The sequence below is a fragment of the Rana temporaria genome, chromosome 1 (assembly GCF_905171775.1).
Source record: "Rana temporaria chromosome 1, aRanTem1.1, whole genome shotgun sequence".
Classification (NCBI taxonomy): Eukaryota; Metazoa; Chordata; class Amphibia; order Anura; family Ranidae; genus Rana; species Rana temporaria.
Window position 1 is genome coordinate 592,259,195 of NC_053489.1, and position 18,372 is coordinate 592,277,566.

At 41.1% G+C, this 18,372-nt stretch overlaps 1 protein-coding gene across 1 annotated transcript; it reads right to left on the minus strand.

The window, feature by feature from the left end:
• Positions 1-14,850: 14,850 nt before the first annotated feature.
• On the minus strand, positions 14,851-17,479 carry LOC120941409 (zinc finger MYM-type protein 1-like). Its single transcript, XM_040354760.1, has one exon. It carries the CDS (start codon positions 17,431-17,433, stop codon positions 14,851-14,853), a length of 2,583 nt encoding a protein of 860 aa, XP_040210694.1. The 5' UTR covers positions 17,434-17,479.
• Positions 17,480-18,372: the final 893 nt, after the last annotated feature.

Below are 18,372 nucleotides of genomic sequence, written 5' to 3' on the forward strand. Positions count from 1 at the left end.
GCAAATTAGGTCCAGGCTTTTTATCTAGGCTTCGGTAAAACATCTTTTGTGACCCTTTCAAGCCAGCCTTGTTTTGGTTTAGCATCTTTAAAAAACTAAAAGCTGAAATAATTAAAACACAAAAAATAAGACATAACAGAGTTATAAAAATGTGCATGTATTCATGTGAATAACTGCATAAATACAGCTCATATCTATGTATGTAACATTTTGGTAAGTAAAACATGCAGAAACACTTTTGCATATTTAGGGGCAGATCCTCAAAGAAATTACGGCACGTAATTTCAAATTTTGCGCGTCGTATCTTTGTTTTGGTATCCACCAAACAAGATACGACGGCATCTGTGTTAGATCCGACAGGCGTACGCCTTAGTACGCCTTCGGATCTAAGATGCAATTTTCCAGCGGCCGCTGGGTGGCGTTCACGTCGTAATCTGCGTTGAGTATGCAAATTAGCTTCTTCCGACGATCCACAAACGTACGAGCGGCCGTCGCATTCTTTTACGTCGTTTCCATTCGGCTTTTTCCGGCGTATAGTTAAAGCTGCTATCTGGTGGCGTACTTAATGTTAAGTATGGCCGTCGTACCCGCGTATATTTTTGAAAATTTTACGTTGTTTGCGTAAGTCGTCCGTGAATGGGGCTGGACGCCATTTACGTTCACGACAAAAACAATGACGTCCTTGCGACGTCATTTGGAGCAATGCACCCTGGGAGTTTTGACGGACGGGGCATGCGCAGTTCGTTCGGCGCGGGGACGCGCTTCAATTAAATGAAACACTCCCCCTACTCACCGCATTTGAATTCCGCGCCCTTACGCCGCGAGAGATACACTGCGCCGCCGTAACTTACAGCGCAAATTCTTTCAGGATTCAAAGATTTGCAAAGTAAGTTACAGCGGCGTAGCGTATCTCACATACGCTGCGCCCATGCAAATGTATGTGGATCTGTCCCTTAGTCTTCATCCATTAACACTCAGTCGATTTTCAAAGGTAGTATTTTCACTTGTACAAAAATTATATTTATATTAGGCTTATATGCAAACATAAAAAACAAAAAACAAAAAAACTGTATACAAAAGAACAGCTTAAATATGCAGCCTTATACAGGGTTAGTATAGGTTGGTAGTATACACCACCTACAGCAAATTTCCAGTTTAAAATTAACTAGCCTGAGGAGTCCTTCACTATCCCTCCTGGGTATGATTCTCCTCCAGCCCTTTCATTCCCAAATCCTAACAAACAATTGTTATACTGAGATAGGATAACCCAGCTGCAAGCAGAGTCAATGGGGGAGAGCAGAAGGAAGCTAAGAGGTTACTAAGAGCTCTGGGTCCAAGCACAAGTGGTATTACTTCCACCATTATACATAATAGATTTATGCTGGCCAGCAGGCCCTGCTTAGTCCTTAAGAATCAATAGCATTACCAGGCCCCTGGAAATCCCCAGCCGTGTAAGCGAAGGGGCTGGGGAAGTAAAAAAAAAAAAAGAAGATCGCATGAGGAAACACCCAGAATATTATCCAGGTCTGGTATGAATCTTAAGGGAGCCTTATTCAAACAAAAAAAAATTAGAACTGAAATTCTATACCATATATCTCTAGTATGGATTGTAAGGGGGATCCCCACACTAAAATCAAGAAAAAACATTGTGAGATTCTCCTATAAAAAAAAATCTTACCAGACCCTTATCTAAACATGTAGGCTGAAAGACCAGGAAAAGGTGGGAGATCATGTGGCCTTCTCATTACCCATACTAGGCCAAGCACAAGGGTCTCTTCCCCAAAACCCCTGCACTGTAGTTGTGAGGGTCTGCGGGTGGGGGGCTTATCAGAATTTTAAATCCTCCCTTAACAATAAGGGGGTTTCCAGAAAGTAAACCACAAACACAGTTTTTGAAAAAAAAATGACAATCATAATGCCCAATGCCCACCAATCCTTCAAAGGAAAAACATGCTGCCCATCAAACATGTCTGGTCCAATCGCTCCACTCTTGCCAAATAAGAGGTCCAGGTGATGAGGACTGATATATACAAAGAGATGGGGTTCTCCGGATGACATCATTGACTATATTTGGACATGATCATATATGATCAATGATGTCACTGGGATCCCAGTGATGTCATTGACAACATAAATATAATATATACACTACTGATATACTACAGTGCTAAATGATTAAACAGGTGTGAAAATAAGCTGTAAAATAAGAATGGTTTCAGAAATAGAAGAAATAGTTTATTTTTATCAATCAACAAATTGGGGAATAAATGAACAGAAGAGAAATCAAAATCAAATCAATATTTGGTGTGACCACCCTTTGCCTTCAAAGCAGCATCAATTTTTCTAGGAACATTTACACACAGTTTTTGAAGGAAGAGAGAACTTGCTGATGCAGTAAATCTATCTTGTATCTTGTTGCTGTGCTCAGTCTTATTATGCTGTATGACTTGTGCCATGAAGCATCTGTCTTTCACAACCTCAACCAGTTTGGCTGTTCCTTACCCAGTTTTAAGCCTCTTACACAGCAGTTTCTGCTTCAGTTAACGACTGAATTTCAACCTACATATGGAATTAGCATCTGAGTGTACAAAGTGTGCAAGTGTAAGCATTGATGCTGGTTTGAAACCAAAGGGTAGTTACACAACATATCAATTTGATTCAGATGTTTCTTCTGTTCGCTCACTTTTTATTTTGTAAATTGATAAAAAATAAACAATAACAAGATATACTTTTGAAAGCATTCTTGCTTTACAGCATTTTTTTCACACTTGTCGAAAACTTTGGAGACCCTGATTTAAGGATAGGGGACTCTTGGGACCCTGATGTAAGGCAGAGATGACTCTGGGGACACTAGTGAAAGGAGGGGGGACTCTGGGGAACCCGATGCAAGGGGGGCACTTTGGGAACCCTAATGAAAGGAGTAAACTCGGTGTAAGGGGCCCCAACATTTCTGATTGCTGCCCTGTTCCCCACATACTGCACAAATGTTCCACATACCACTGCAGGATTGGATGATGTTAGCGGAAGATGAAGCCGTCTCCTGCAAACTTCAAAAAATCTGTGAAAAAGAGGTACCTAGTGAATGAGGTGCTGCGCAAGCCATGCTGTGTGCCACATCACTTCCTCCCAGCTCCCCAATCAGTCTCCACATAGAGCTAACATTGCCAAGGAGGTGAAAAGCATCCCTTCACAGGCTTTTTTTTTGGGGGGGGGGATGCAAGTAGCTGGTCTTGCCTAGGGCACAAAATAGTCTAGCACTGGCCCTGCAGAGATTCAAAATGCTTGCCTTTGGCTATCAGTTGTGCAATATAACATAAACCTAAACTATCAGATGTGTATGTAACTGATCTAATCAGCTTTGGGTCAGCTGACCCTTTCAAATGCGAGTTTTAAATCCTAGTACGTGGCTGCTGCTATATTCATTGAAATAATAATGATAATAATAATCATCCTCATCATATTCAGTGTAGATGATGCCATGAAGCCTGTATTATAATATGTGGACATCAAAGATCAGGCATCATTATTTCTGCATTAGAGAAAACACGGACACATATGTGCAGTAAGAACTGTTTCTGCTAATATGCCTCCTTCAAAAGTAATTTGATTACCATCAGACTGCAAGATACAATTATTTATGGCTGCAATGAGATTAGACACAGTCTTTCATCAAGAAAACTGTATGCAAAATAACGAGGTATTTTGATTCTCTATTTGCACTACATTATAAAGTAGCAAAGAAAACTCCATTTAGCTTAAAGCCCAACTCCATCTTTTAAGAAAATACAAAAAGAAGTGAGGCCCAATGCACAGTGTAACAATAAAAAGTAGTTCTGGCTACAATATTTATGTACACTACAGAATTTTCCACAGCAGTACTTCTTATTGGCCCCTAGAAGTTGCCAGTCTTCCATGCAGCATCATTCAATCCATTTCCGTTGAGCCCAAGCCTTAGGCCTCTTACACACGATAGGTTAACCAGAGGACAATGGTCTGATGGACCGTTTTCATCGGTCAAAACCGATCGTGTGTGGGCCCCATAGGTTATTTAACCATCGCTTAAAAAAAAGCCAACTTGCTTTAAATTTAACCGATAGATTCCTAACCGATTGAAAAAAAAACGTTAGTAGGCACGACCATCGGTTAAAAATCCAGGCATGCTCAGAATCAAGTCGACTCATGCTTGGAAGCATTGAACTTCGTTTTTTTCAGCACGTCGTTGGGTTTTACGTCACCGCGTTCTGACACGATCGTTTTTTTAACCGATGGTGTGTAGGCGTGACGGACCATCAGTCAGCTTCATCGGTTAACCGATGTAAACGGTCCATCGGAGTGTTCTCATCGGATGGACTGATCATGTGTATGAGGCTTTATTGTTTATGCCCCCTAGTGGTACATCATCAAGCCTGCCTGAACTCTTTAGTATTTTGAGACTCTGACCAGGGTCAAGCATGTACTGTAGGTCAAGCATGTCATAGCTCCTAATCTGCATACGTGTTATGGATAACTGACTCTGAAAGTATTAAAACCATTGGACCAGCCAAAGAACTATATTCAAAAGGTAAGATCAGTGATTTCAGCCTCCATATTTCTTCAGTACAGGTGCAATGTAAAACTAGATATATAAAACAGGATTCTAAATTACTAGATGAAGTGGTGCACTACAGTAATGCCTGTATGAAGACTGTAGTACACTGGGGATAGTTTGTGCTGCAGATACACATTTTATGTTTTAAGATTTTAATTTTAATTTTAACCCCGGTGTACATTTGAGGAAGTGCTTGCCTTCTCACCTCCATTATGTGAACACAATACAATATTTTAGCAGTCAGACTGTGTCTGATCCTAATATAATTTTAAAGATTAACCACTTAAAGTGGAGGTTCACCCAAAAAAAGAAATGTTTAACATTAGATTGGGCCTAATTACGGGAAGCAGAATCGGGTGTTTTGTTTAAAATCAATGCAGTACTTACCGTTTTAGAGATAGATGTTCCCCGTGGCTTCCGGGTATGGGCTGCGGGACTGGGCGTTCCTATTTGATTGACAGCCTTTCCGACCGTCGCATACAGCGCGTAACCAGTTTCTGAAAGTAGCAGAACGTCGGTGCGCAGGCGCCGTATAGAGCCGCACCAACGTTCGGCAACTCGTGACGCGATGTATGCGACCGTCGGAAGGCTGTCAATCAAATAGGAACGCCCAGTCCCGAAGACCATACCTGTAAGCGGCGGAGAACAACTATCTCTAAAACGGTAAGTACTGCATTGATTTTAAACAAAACACCCGATTCTGCTTCCCGTAATTAGGCCCAATCTAATGTTAAAAAAAATTTTGCTTTAAGACCCGGACCATTATGCAGGTTAACCTCCCTGGCGGTATGATTCTGTCTGGAATTACATACCAAAAGCGGTACATTTATTTTGCAAGGAAATTTGGCGTTTTATACTGTAGGCCTGTAATTTTTAGAAATAACTCACTTAAATCTGACCAAGCAAGAGTCTTGTAGGCATCCCGGGTATGATTTTTTTTTTAAAACAAAATTATAAATTATAATATAATAAATAATTATAAATAATTATAACAAATAATAATATAATTATAATAAAAATTATTCAATAATGTAATCAACTCAAAATCACTGAAATTTGCTCAGTTGCAGAATTGTCGCTGTCATTATTTTATTTTTTTTATGACGAATTTCCCCACAAATCGCTATCGCACATTTCTGCAAGTGATTATAATTTATTATCGCTGTTTTCTAGCTGATCTAAAACCATTTTTGACATAAAGGGACACTTTTGGACAATCTACAGTTTTTAGGCAGACATTACATTTTTTATTATATAAAAGTACATGCAGGACACTGGGCAGACCACTAGGGACAAGGGGGGTGTGTATTTTTTACATACAGTACTGTAATCTATAAGATTACAGTATACTGTATGTAAAGTGTTTGTTTACTTTTTTGAATTTGGCGCCGTTCTCCGTCCCCGTGCGTCGTAACGTCGCAGGGAACGGAGATCGGCGGCACACGGGGACTGTGAATCGAGCGAGGAGGTCCCGCTCGCTCACACAGCGGGATGGCATCGCTGGATCCAGGGACAAGGTGAGTAATTTGCCCGTGGATCCAGCAAAAGGTAAGCCGCGCCGCTGCACGTCAACCCCGAGCGTGACTCGGGGATACCGATTTTAGCATTGAAAACCAACCCCGAGTCACGCTTGGGTTTACCGTCAGGGGGGTTAAGAACCTTGCCCCTTTTTGAGATTCGGCACTGCGTCGATTTAACTGACAATTGCGCGGTCGTGCGATGTGGCTCCCAAACAAAATTGACATCCTTTTTTTCCCCACAAATAGAGCTTTCTTTTGGTGGTATTTGATCACCTCTGCGGTTTTATTTTTTGCGCTATAAACAAAAATAGAGTGACAATTTTGAAAAAAATTCAATATTTTTTACTTTTTGCTTTAATAAATATCCCCCAAAAATATATCAATAAAAAAAAAAAAAATCCCTCAGTTTAGGCCGATACGTATTCTACTACATATTTTTGGTAAAAAAATCGCAATAAACGTTCATCGTTTGGTTTGCGCAAAATTTATAGCGTTTACAAAATAGGGGATAGTTTTATTGCATTTTTATTAATATTTTTTTTTACCACTAATGGCGGCGATCAGCATTTTTTTCGTGACTGCAACATTATGGCGGACACATCGGACAATTTTGACACATTTTTGGGACCATTGTCATTTTCACAGCAAAAAGTACTATAAAAATGCATTGTTTACTGTGAAAATGACCATTTCAGTTTAGGAGTTAACCACTAGGGGGCACTGTAGGAGTTATGTGTGACCTCATATGTGTTTCTAACTGTAGGGGGTGGGGCTGGATGTGTGACGTCACTGATCGTCTTTCCCTATATCAGGGCACTGCCACAGTGAAGAACAGGGAAGGTGTGTTTACAGGTACGTGATTGTGCCAAGCCGTGCCATTCTGCTGACGTATATCGACATGAAGGGGTCCTTAAGTGGTTAAGAAAAGGACCATTGATAACCAATCAGATCTCACCTTTTTTTTCTGAAACTGAAGTTACATTGGCTACTGTAAATTACTTCTATTTAGTCATAGTCATGCTGCATAATATAACCTCGCTGAATACCCCTAAAAAAGTGATATATATATATATATTTATACACACACAAAGTATCTTACAAAAGTAAGTACACCCCTCACATTTTTGTAAATATTTTATTATATCCTTTCATGTGATAACACTGAAGAAATGATACTACTACAATGTAGTAGTGAGTGTACAGCTTGTATAACAGTGTAAATTTGATGTCCCCTCAAAATACCTCAACACACAGCTATTAATGTCTAAACCACTGGAAACAAAAGTGAGTACAACCCTAAGTAAAAATGTCCAAACTGGGCCCAATAAGCCATTTTGTTCCCTGGTGTCATGTGACTTGTTAGAGTTACAAGATCTCAAGTGTGAATAGGCAGCAGGTGTGTTCAATGTGGTGTTATCGCTCTCACTCTCTCAAACTGGTCACTCAAAGTTCAACATGGCACAGGATCTGAAAAAAAATAATTGTTGCTCTACATAAAGATGGCCTAGGCTATAAGAAGATTGCCAAGACCCTGAAACTGAGCTGCAGCATGATGGCCAAGACCATACAGTGGTTTAACAGTCAATGTTCCACTCAGAACAGCCCTTACCATGGTCGACCAAAGAAGTTAAGTGATTGATTGATTGATTGATTTTAATATTTCTTTACAGCGCCACATACACCCTGAAGGGTGTGTCTAAGCGCTGGAAGGAGGTCCGCTGGTCTATTCTGGCCCAAAAAGCAATCCAAGAGAAAAAAGAAAAAAGACTTCGTAGACGAACTGATGGCTCGTGTACATAAAAGAAAGAGAAACCATATAAAATATCAACAATAAAAACAAACGGTAGCAAGGGGGTTTGGAGTGAGGGGGACATAGGGTGAGGGGAGGAGGGGCCAGGTCAGTTTAATAGGCGTGGTCATAATCAACTTGCTCAGTGTCATATGAATAGGTTGTCTTTGGGAAATAGACTTATGAGTGCTGCCAGCATTGCTGTAGAGTTTGAAGGGGTGGGAGGGGGGGGGGTCAGCCTGTCAGTGTTAAGACCATATGCTGCACACTGCATCAAATTGGTCTGCATGGCTGTTGTTCCAGAAGCCTCTTCTAAAGATGATGCACAAGCAAGCCTGCAAATAGTTTGCTGAAGACAAGCAGACTAAGGACATGGATTACTGGAACCATGTCCTGTGGTCTGATGAGACCAAGATGAACTTATTTGGTTCAAGCGTGTGTAGGGGCAACCAAGTGAGGAGTACAAAGACAAGTGTGTCCTGTCAACAGTCAAGCATGGTGGTGGGAGTGTCATGGCCTGGGGCTGCATGAGTGCTTCTGGCACTGGGGAGCTACAGTTCATTGAGGGAACCATGCATGCCAACATGTACTGTAACATACTGAAGCAGAGTATGATCCCCCTTCCTTCGGAGACTGGGACACAGGGCAGTATTCCAACATGATAATGACCCCAAACACACCTCCATGATGACCACTGCCTTGCTAAAGGATCTGAGGGTAAAGGTGAAGGACTGGCCAAGCATGTCTTCAGACCTAAACCATATTGAACATCTGTGGGACATCCTCAAATGAAAGGCAAAGGAGTGCAAGGTCTCTAACATCCACCAGCTCTGTGATGTTGTCATGGAAGAGTGGAAGAGGACTCCAGTGGCAACCTGTGAAGCTCTGGGGAACTCCATACCCAAGAGGGTTGGGGCAGTGCTGGAAAATAATGGTAGCCACACAAAATATTGACACTTTGGGCCCAATTTGGACACTTAGGAGTGTAATCACTTTTGTTGCCAGCGGTTTAGACATTAATGGCTGTGTGTTGAGTTATTTTCAGGGGACAGCAAATTTACACTGTTATACAAGCTGTACACTCACTACTTTACATTGTAGCAAAGTGTCACTTCGTCAGTGTTGTCACATGAAAAGAATCAAATATTTACAACAATGCGAGGGGTGTTCTTACAATGTGTGATACTGTGTGTGTATATATATATATATATATATATATATATATATATATATATATATATATATATATATATATATATATATATATATACAGACACCACTAAATAATGTATAGAAAGAATGTTCTTATAAGCTATTTTTGTTGCACCCACACAAATTTACTAATTTTGTATTACATAGTCAAGAGAGGGCTAAAGATTTCACCTTGCATTACTATGGTCATACTGCAATTAGCCTCCAAGTCTGACAGGTTTTAAAGTCAGGTATTAAAGTATGCAAAATAATTCTGTGCTATCTGAGATGGTTCAAAAGAGTCAACCAAGCTTGATATAAATGCTGTAAGACCAAATCCTCAGCTGCAGTGATCACACGACATCCAACACATATGGGTGCTTATGGGCAATGACCCACCGGAGGTCAAACAACAGAACCGAATGGTATTAAGGAAAGGAAAAAGGAAAAGCACATAGTGTAATATTGTAGATAAAGGGTTATTTAATGTAGGTAAGAACACTTACATTGAAAGATAAAAAACAGCACTGATCAAATATAAATGGCAACAGTGGGGTCTCTCACTTTTCCTTTTTCCTTTCCTTAATACCATTCGGTTCTGTTGTTTGACCTCCGGTGGGTCATTGCCAATAAGAACCCATATACCTATCTACCCTGGGCATAGTGGATTGAGGTGTTGGATGTTGTGTGATCACTGCAGCTGAGGATTTGGTCTTACAGCATTTATATCAAGCTTGGTTGACCCTTTTGAACGTATGTTCTTCAGGGTTCAATACTTCCGGTAAGCCTCTCTCCATTTGGTGGCGGCCTTTTTCACATTGTGTGTCCCGTTTGGATTATGGGAACATTAGCACTTTTGCTTTCATTGGACTGCCACTCTTTCAATTTATTTCACATTAGAGACTTTTTCTTCATATATTTTTACCGATACATGTCCATTATTGTTATTATCATTTCCATTTATTATCGAACACAGTGTTTTATATTACTTGGTGTATTGTTTAGCGCTACAATTTATATGTTCTGCATGTTGCAGTATGGACTTGGAAAAGGAGACTCCGCCCCTCCAAAATGTGTTTTTGGAGCAACGGCGGCTCACATGCTTGACAGTACTACTATCGATGGCTGATTGCCGACTTCCTGTTGGTCTTCCCGTCTGTGGAGTGCTGGGTACGGTGTCGGGCACTGGGCAGCTACATGCACTCTCCTGCCCTTTAGAGAGCCTGTGATGTGACATCCTTCATGCAAGCAGGTCCGGGATGCGGTCAACCTTGGAGCGGACAGCTGAGCTGTCCCTTGGCTGACGAAATGAAGATATGAGGTGAGATATGTCTACAATGTGGCGACTTTGCATTTGAGGATATGCTTGACATATACAGTACCTACAATTGTGAGTTTTTTTTACTCTTTTAACAAAGGATACTGCACCAGGAGCCAGTGTACTCTGTGTCCTTTGTGTCTTTTCAGTATCTGGTGTCCTGCTGGTTCAAAGAGCAGCAAGGCTTTCCTGGATTCAGTTTCCTAATTGCTATTAAATGTTCATTTTTGGACTGGCAAAGCAGGTCTTTTTTTGGCAGCACAATATGTTCACAATGGTTTAAACCTGACCCACCAGACCCTGGGTTTCCCTAAAGAAAGCTTTGATCTCGAATCAAGATCTGATACCCTTATTGTTGGCAAAAGCCACAGTCCAACCAATAGTTATTCCACAATACCACTCTCTACATGCATCTTTTGTGGCTTGGGACTTCAAAGATGATGTTGGATATATACCCTTGAAGAATTATAAATATCCTATTCCCTCTTCCTCGTCTTACTTTTGTATGGCCAGAGGCAGAGGCGGCTCTCTAATTAGGCAAATTAGACAGTGGCCTTAGGCCTCGCCCCCACAGGGGCCTCGCAGCCGCCCAATTTGCCTAATGAATTGGTTAGAGAAAATTCTATAAACGGTTTGCCTAGGGCCTCACAAAGCCTAGAGCCGCCTTTGGACAGAGGTTACTCCACTATACAGGATGTTCCTATTAGTAGCATATAGAAACCTTTTTAAATTAATCCAAATTCATAATTTTCATCAAAAGTAACCATATTGAAGATTTAGAGATTGGGGGATTTGTTGGAAAATGTATAATAACCAATCCAATATTAAAGGAGGTATTTCCTGATTTTACAACTATTAGGCCCCGTACAGACGACCAAACATGTCTGCTGAAACTGGTCTGCGGGCCAGTTTCAGCAGACATGTTCGGTCGTGTGTAGGCCCGAGCGGACAGGATTCCAGCAAACATTTGCCCGCCGGGCCTTTTCCCAGCGGACAAATATTTCTGGACTTGTTTTAAAACAGTCTGCTGGAATCCTACCCACTTCGGTCGTCTGTACAGACCTACCGTACATGTCCGAGCGCCAAGCATTTAACTGGAAGCATTTAACTGGCAGGCCCGCCCACGTCGCCGCGTCATTGTCGCGGCGATACCGCGTCATCGATGCGGCGACACCGCGGACACGCCCCGCGTATTGTTTACGCGCGGCTTTCTGTACGATGGTTAGTACAGCCATCGTACAGAAAGCCCCGGGCAGACATGTACGGTGAAAACGGTCCGGCGGACGGTTTCATCGTACATGTTTGCTGGTGTGTACACGGCCTTACAATTATTCCCATCATAGTACACAGTTTTTCAAACTCCCTACTAATATTAAATGTAAAAGAGATATTGGGCAATAGTTCCAATCCAAAGAAAGTGATCATTTGCACCCACAGCTCCATCCAATGTGTCACCTGCTAGGAGAATGCTATGAACATTTTGCATAGATGATATTATGTATGGCTCCATATATATTATCTAAAAAGTTCCCTCAGGAAAGTGGGAAATATATTTAATATTCTTTGGAATTGTAAAAATATTGTGCAGATATGCTGTATGTATATGAACAAATCGAACAATAACAAGAGTGAAATATACTGCATATGGCTTCAGCTACATAGAGTATACAGCCTTGTGTTCTGGAACAAAATAGAGTCTGGCTGAGCAGTGCTTAGCCATTCATAGACAGCTTCATATTAATGATTGGTGTCATCCACTTGTCTCTCTCCCTCAGCCCATCAGAGGAAGCTTTGTATTAATTCAGAAAATACAAAGCTGCTTAAGAATGGCTGAGTGTTATTCAGCCCAACTCTATTTTGTTCTGGGTGTGAAACAAGAAGTTCTTTTCTCACTGTCAGAACACAAGGTTGTATACTGCATGTAGCTGAGGTTTACACAGTGTGCCCAGTGGGTGCACCTATTAGGCCCCATTCACACCTGAGGGTAGCGTTTTTGAGTGTTTTGTCGCACGTTTTGTCGTGCTTATTCACACGTATTTGCACGTTTGCATACATCGTTGTCCGACGTTTTTTAACTTCGACGTTTTTTATTTTAGCCAATAGGAAAAATTATCATCTCTTTCATCATTTGTTGCTATGTTTGTAGATTTTTTTTATCTTCTTCCTAGGTGAATATTCTATTTCACAAAACAGATTGAAGTGACAAAACGCCCGTAGAAACGCTTGTTGTCGCGCTAGACGCTTGAATCGAGTGTTTTCATTAGTTTCTATGGGAATACAAACGTTCAAAATCGCCCAAATCAGCCCAATTCGAGCAACAAAAAAGGGTCCAGAACTTGTTTGAGCTTCAGGCGTTCGGCTTCAGGCGTTTTGGAGTGGAGATGTGAACCATCTCCATTGAGAATAATGGATTTTTTCCTCTAGCGTTTTATAGCTTCAGGCTTCAGGCTACAAAACGCTCAGGTGTGAATGGGCCCTTAGTGTGGAACATAGGTTGCTTGAGCTAGCTTGGCCCAAACAAACTAGGTAAAGGATCAATAAACCTAGGATTCAGCTTTAAACCATACATAAGCCCAAGAACAACAATGTTATATATATTGCAGCTTACAGGTCCTTAGATGTAGTGGCTTTTGTAGTGTTTTCAGGCCAAGAACATTTTCAACTAGTACAGAACATATCTGTTGATCCGACCAGGAAATTTCCTTCCTTGCCACTATCTTTGAGCTGACTTGGAAGAATAAATAAATATTATCCTATTTGTGTAAACTACTAATTCCATCACCCCCCATGTAATGTAGAAGAACTAAGGCATTTATATTTGAAGTACAGCTGGGTGGGAACCATGGCTCCCTCTAAAGATACAGTAAAGGAGTAAGGCCTCGTACACACGACCGAGGAACTCGACGGGCGAAACACATCGTTTTGCTCGTCGAGTTCCTTGTTAGGCTGTCGAGGATCTCGGCGAGCCAAATTTCTCCATTGCCGTCTAGGAAAAAGAAGACATGCTCTCTTTTTGGCTCAACGAGATCCTCGACAGTTTCCTCGTCGAAAAGTGTACACACAACCGGTTTCCTCTGCAAAAAAAAAATAAACAGCAAGTTTCTTGCTGGTTTTTGCCGAGAAACTCGGTCGTGTGTACGAGGCTTCAGTTTAATAAATGCAGTTACCACATCTAAGGATCTCAGGATCAGAACTCAGAAAGACAAGACAAAGTGCTACATGCACTTTGTCTCCTAGGGAACAGAAACAATTCATAAGACTTCAAAGGGAACCAGTATACTAAATTTATAGCCCAGTGAGAGTCCGCACACCATCAAGATCTTGTCCTCTGCCTCGCAATCCAGGGCTTCCACAGCTTTTCCTTAAACTTCCATGTGATCTAAAGTAATGAAACTGTTCTTATGATGAGCTTATAACTTTCACCTGCATGGATTCTTCTAAAAAAGGCAATAAAGTAGACCCCAGAGAAATGTGATGGAAAGCTAAGCCGGTTACAAATACAATACAGGCCAGAGCTCTTTTCAAAGAGAAATATGCCCTATTTATGTCATACATATTCTCACTTTTATTCTTATAAATATTCAGTATAACATGAAAAGTAACAAGCTACCTATTCTGTACAGAATTACATTCTAATCTGCATATTTGCATACATTTAAATGACACACTGCTACCATTGTATGACATATGCATAGCCAAGATAATTTAAATATAAAAAAAATACAATGAATTTACAAGACTGCCTGGAGGAAAAATGACAATGTATAGACCATTTTTGTATGGTATAACATTTACCAGTATTCATTATTACTGTGAAACAATGCAAACCTATATACAGTGGGTGACTGCGATATTGTGTCAATCTCGCTCCCTTTCTCGGCGAGATTGAGCACCTACGAGCCCCATCGCGGGAGCCAGCGCCGAGCTGTCTTGCCGCGATAGAGACAAAGCCGTCATAGAAGCGACGGGAGATCAGACTTGGATTCCCGCCAATTCTACACGTGTGCGGCGTTTGGTATGAATCCTGAGGGTGAAGTCCCCGCCGGATTTTAACTAAAAATCCGGCATGGGTTCCCCCCTCGGGAGCATACCGGGCCCTTAGGTCTGGTATGGGTTGTAAGGAGACCCCCCTACGCCGAAAAAACGGCGTAGGGGGTCCCCCTACAATCCATACCAGACCCGTATCCAAAGCACGCTACCCGCAGTGCCATCTTAAGAGCATTATAGGCCCCCGGGCAATACAGTGCACTGGGGCCCTGTCTACACAATCACGCACTAGAATAAAAATGCAAATTATCAATAAGGCGATATTTATTGGTACTTTCAACAAAATCAGTGTTTAAACATTAAACACAACGTTTGAACAATATAACATGAGCTTGAAAAGCAAGAAATTGAAAAACAAGACATTACTGATTGAAATTGGACAGTACAAAAACACTAATCATTTATTAAATTTGCGACACTTTTTTGTACAGAATTCCTTTATAACTGGCTTGAAGTCAATGGTTTTTAGGATGTCATTTTCAATGCACATTAGTGAAAGCCAGTTCAAACGATGCTGCCCCATTGTGCTGCGAAGCTCATTTTTTATCAGTTTCAATCTTGAGAACGAACGCTCTCCTGCACAGTTGGTCACCATCATGCACATGAACACTCTGAGTGCAATTTCCACATTCGGAAAAACAGATTTCAAGTTATCTGAAATTATTTTTCTGTACAATGCAGGAAGAGTCTCACAATTTTGATCAAGAATCATGTAGTGCTTGAGATGCTCACATTCATTTAGTAGGTCACCATAATCAAGATCTTTGTGATAAACATTAGCCAGGTATTCACACCTTTTTTTTAGGTCATCAGAACTAATTGTTTTTAATTCACAGAAGAATGAAAACATATTTCCAATCGATGAATAAGCTTCTGCACGTTTTGTCAGTGCAGGAATTAGAGAGTCCAGAACAGGAAGGAATGTTTCCACCTTAAACTTTTCACTTTTACTGAGAAGTACCTCTTCTTCTGATCCGTCATATCTAGTGAGGCGTACACTTCGCTTTCCTTCCCGTTTTTCCTTATATTCTGAATCTGGACACCTACTCCTGGCTTTCAATTCATATGCACTAAATCTGTCTCTAGTATCCTGAAGATAAGTTTTTAGAGACTCAAGAAGGTTCATGGCAACAAGTATATTCATATCCTCTGATTGCAGGACCTTGCTTGTTTTGTTGACTCTTTCAAGAACGTCATTCCAAAGAATTGTGAGGAAGATCGTTTCCAGGTTTTCCATTTTGTCACTCAATCCTTTTGCCTCTCGCCTTGTATTTACTTCCTGTTCAGTGTCAGCTGATACAGAATCTAGTGCATTTTTAATTTTCTCAAAACCCTCATGTAAAGCATGAACAGCATCAAAATGTGCCGACCATCTTGTGTCAGACAGACGCTTGACCACAATGTTTTTCCCAAGAGATGTTGCAAGAACATTCCATCGATGTGTGGAAGCAGAGAAGAATGAATAAAGACGCTGAACAAAGTCGAAGAATTTTACACACTGTAGACAACACTCTGCTGCTTTTACTCCCACCAGGTTCAAGCTGTGTCCAGCACAGGGGACATACATGGCAAACTCATTCAACTGAAGAATCCGTGCTTGCAATCCAGTATAGCGTCCAGACATATTTGAGGCATTGTCATATGACTGACCACGGCAGTTGGATAGTGGAATTTTGTTCTCCTTAAGGAATCCCACAACAGTGTCGGCAAGATTCTTTGCTCCATGAGAAAAGATGGGGATGAACTTAAGAAAACGTTCCACAGGCTCACATCCTCGAATGTACCGGACAGTAAATGTCAGTTGATCGGTGTGTGAGATGTCTGGAGTGGAATCTACACTTATTGAATAATATTTTGATTCTTTTATTTCTTCAAGAATAGCAGAAAGAACATGTTGTCCCATTATTTCAATGAATTCCTCACAAATGTTTGCTGATAAATATGATGGGTTCCCCTTTCCTGGATTCCCATACAATTTGAGATGTTCTTCCAAAAAAGGGTCAAATTCACTTAACAGCTCAAGAATACCCAAATAGTTTCCATTTTTAGCAGACCCAATTATTTGGTTTTCTCCACGAAATGGCAAACCTCTGGAGGCAAGAAAGCGAATTACAGAAACCACTCGTGTCAACACTTTATGCCAATACTCCTGCTCTGAGCGAAGTTGTTGAAGTAATAGTGTATCAACATTTCCAGTTTCTTTATGGCGAATAAAATATGCCGTCATGCACTTGCGATGTTCTTCTCCATTTTCATGTTCACCAATAACATTGCTGTGTTTCCAGTCATTATATCCTGATGTAGCAAAGGGAGATTCTGTCTTGGAAAATAGGCGACATGCAAAGCAGTACAAACGACCTTGGGATGGCGAATAGAGTAGCCATTCACGCTTTACACACTCGCCATTCCGCAATTCACGTTTAAACACATTCTTTGACAAATACCTTGTCTGTGTATTTTCTCTTCCAGTTCCCTTATACACTCTGCCTGAGTTTAAAAGGTTGCAGTCATGATTCTGGCATGCTGTCGGCCCACTACGAATCCAGTAATCCACTGTACTAGTATTGCTAATATCCCATAGCCCCGGATCTGTGTCTTGGGTTGCAAACTCCCTTACTGATACAGATGTGGGCATTTCCTCTTGTGGATTTTCCCCAGCAGTAGGATCAGGTAATGATACCATTGGTATTTCTGCTGGAATTGGAGTGCATGTAGATGTGGATGCTACATCTGGAGGAGCAGAACTACTGGCTGACGTTGCACCTGGATTGAGCCAAGATGTTAGTTTTGGAAGTTTGCACATTTTCTCTTTCTCCTCTGCAGCCTTTTTCCTCTTCTGTGCTCCACTCAAAACATTACGTTTCATTTCTGCACTAAAGGTTATTTTCACCAACACGTAATAAACTTTATTTTTCCTCACCTTTTTTACACTTCCTCGAACGAGTGGCAACTCTAAGATTGCTATATAAGGGGGACACATAAGATATTACAGTCAAAACTTGAGGGGCACTAATAACTTAAAGTGGATGTAAACCCAATTTTTTTTTTTTTTTGTGATGTCACAATGTAGAGTACCCAGGCAGTACACACGCCACTCCAACATTAATACCCACCAGCACCAGCAGTACCCACACCAGCATTACCCACCAGCACCAGAGTGTGTACATTTATATATATATCTATATTTATTTCGTTTTTTTAGTTGTATGATTAAAGTGGATGTAAACCCCCAAAAAAATAAGATGTCACAATGTAGAGTATAATATTTCCTATAATCTGTGCCCAGTCTTGCCACACAGAGTTAATCCAGCGCTGAGCAATCCTCTTTTATTGTTCAGTGAAAATGAACAGACTTCCAGATAAAACCCTGTCTAAATAAAAAGTATGTTCTTCTCTCCTTGCTTTGAGTGACAGGTTATTTACATATCTAGCTTGGACATGTTTATCATATGTTATGTTAAGTTTATCATAATATGAGGTGATCCACAGGTCATTGTATATTACCATGATGTGTTATGTGGGGGAGGGGTGTATTTCTCACTTTTTATACTGTGGATCACCTCATATTATGATAAACATAACATAGGAGATAGAAGATATTCCCCTCGCAATGCGCCGCTGATTGCAGCGGCGCATGCGCAGGGGGGGATCCTCGGTTGAAGGGCCGGCCCCGCCGACCCATGCCGGAATGAAATCTCCCCGCGCGCAGTGACGTCATCGCCGCTCCAGCAAATCACAGCGCTGGAGCGGCGATACCCAGAAGACATGCTCGGCGTGGACCAGGTAAGTTCCCTACCTCGTTCTGACGTAAGTATTTCATAATGAGCTAATATGCGGTGCATACTAGCTCATTATGGCTTTTGCCTTGCAGGTGTAAACAATAATAAAAATGTATATGCGGGTTTTCAACCGCTTTAAC

Coding starts and splice junctions, on each gene's coding strand:
- LOC120941409 (XM_040354760.1), bottom strand. CDS start 17,433: ATGTGTCCCCCTTATATAGCAATCTTAGAGTTGCCACTCGTTCGAGGA.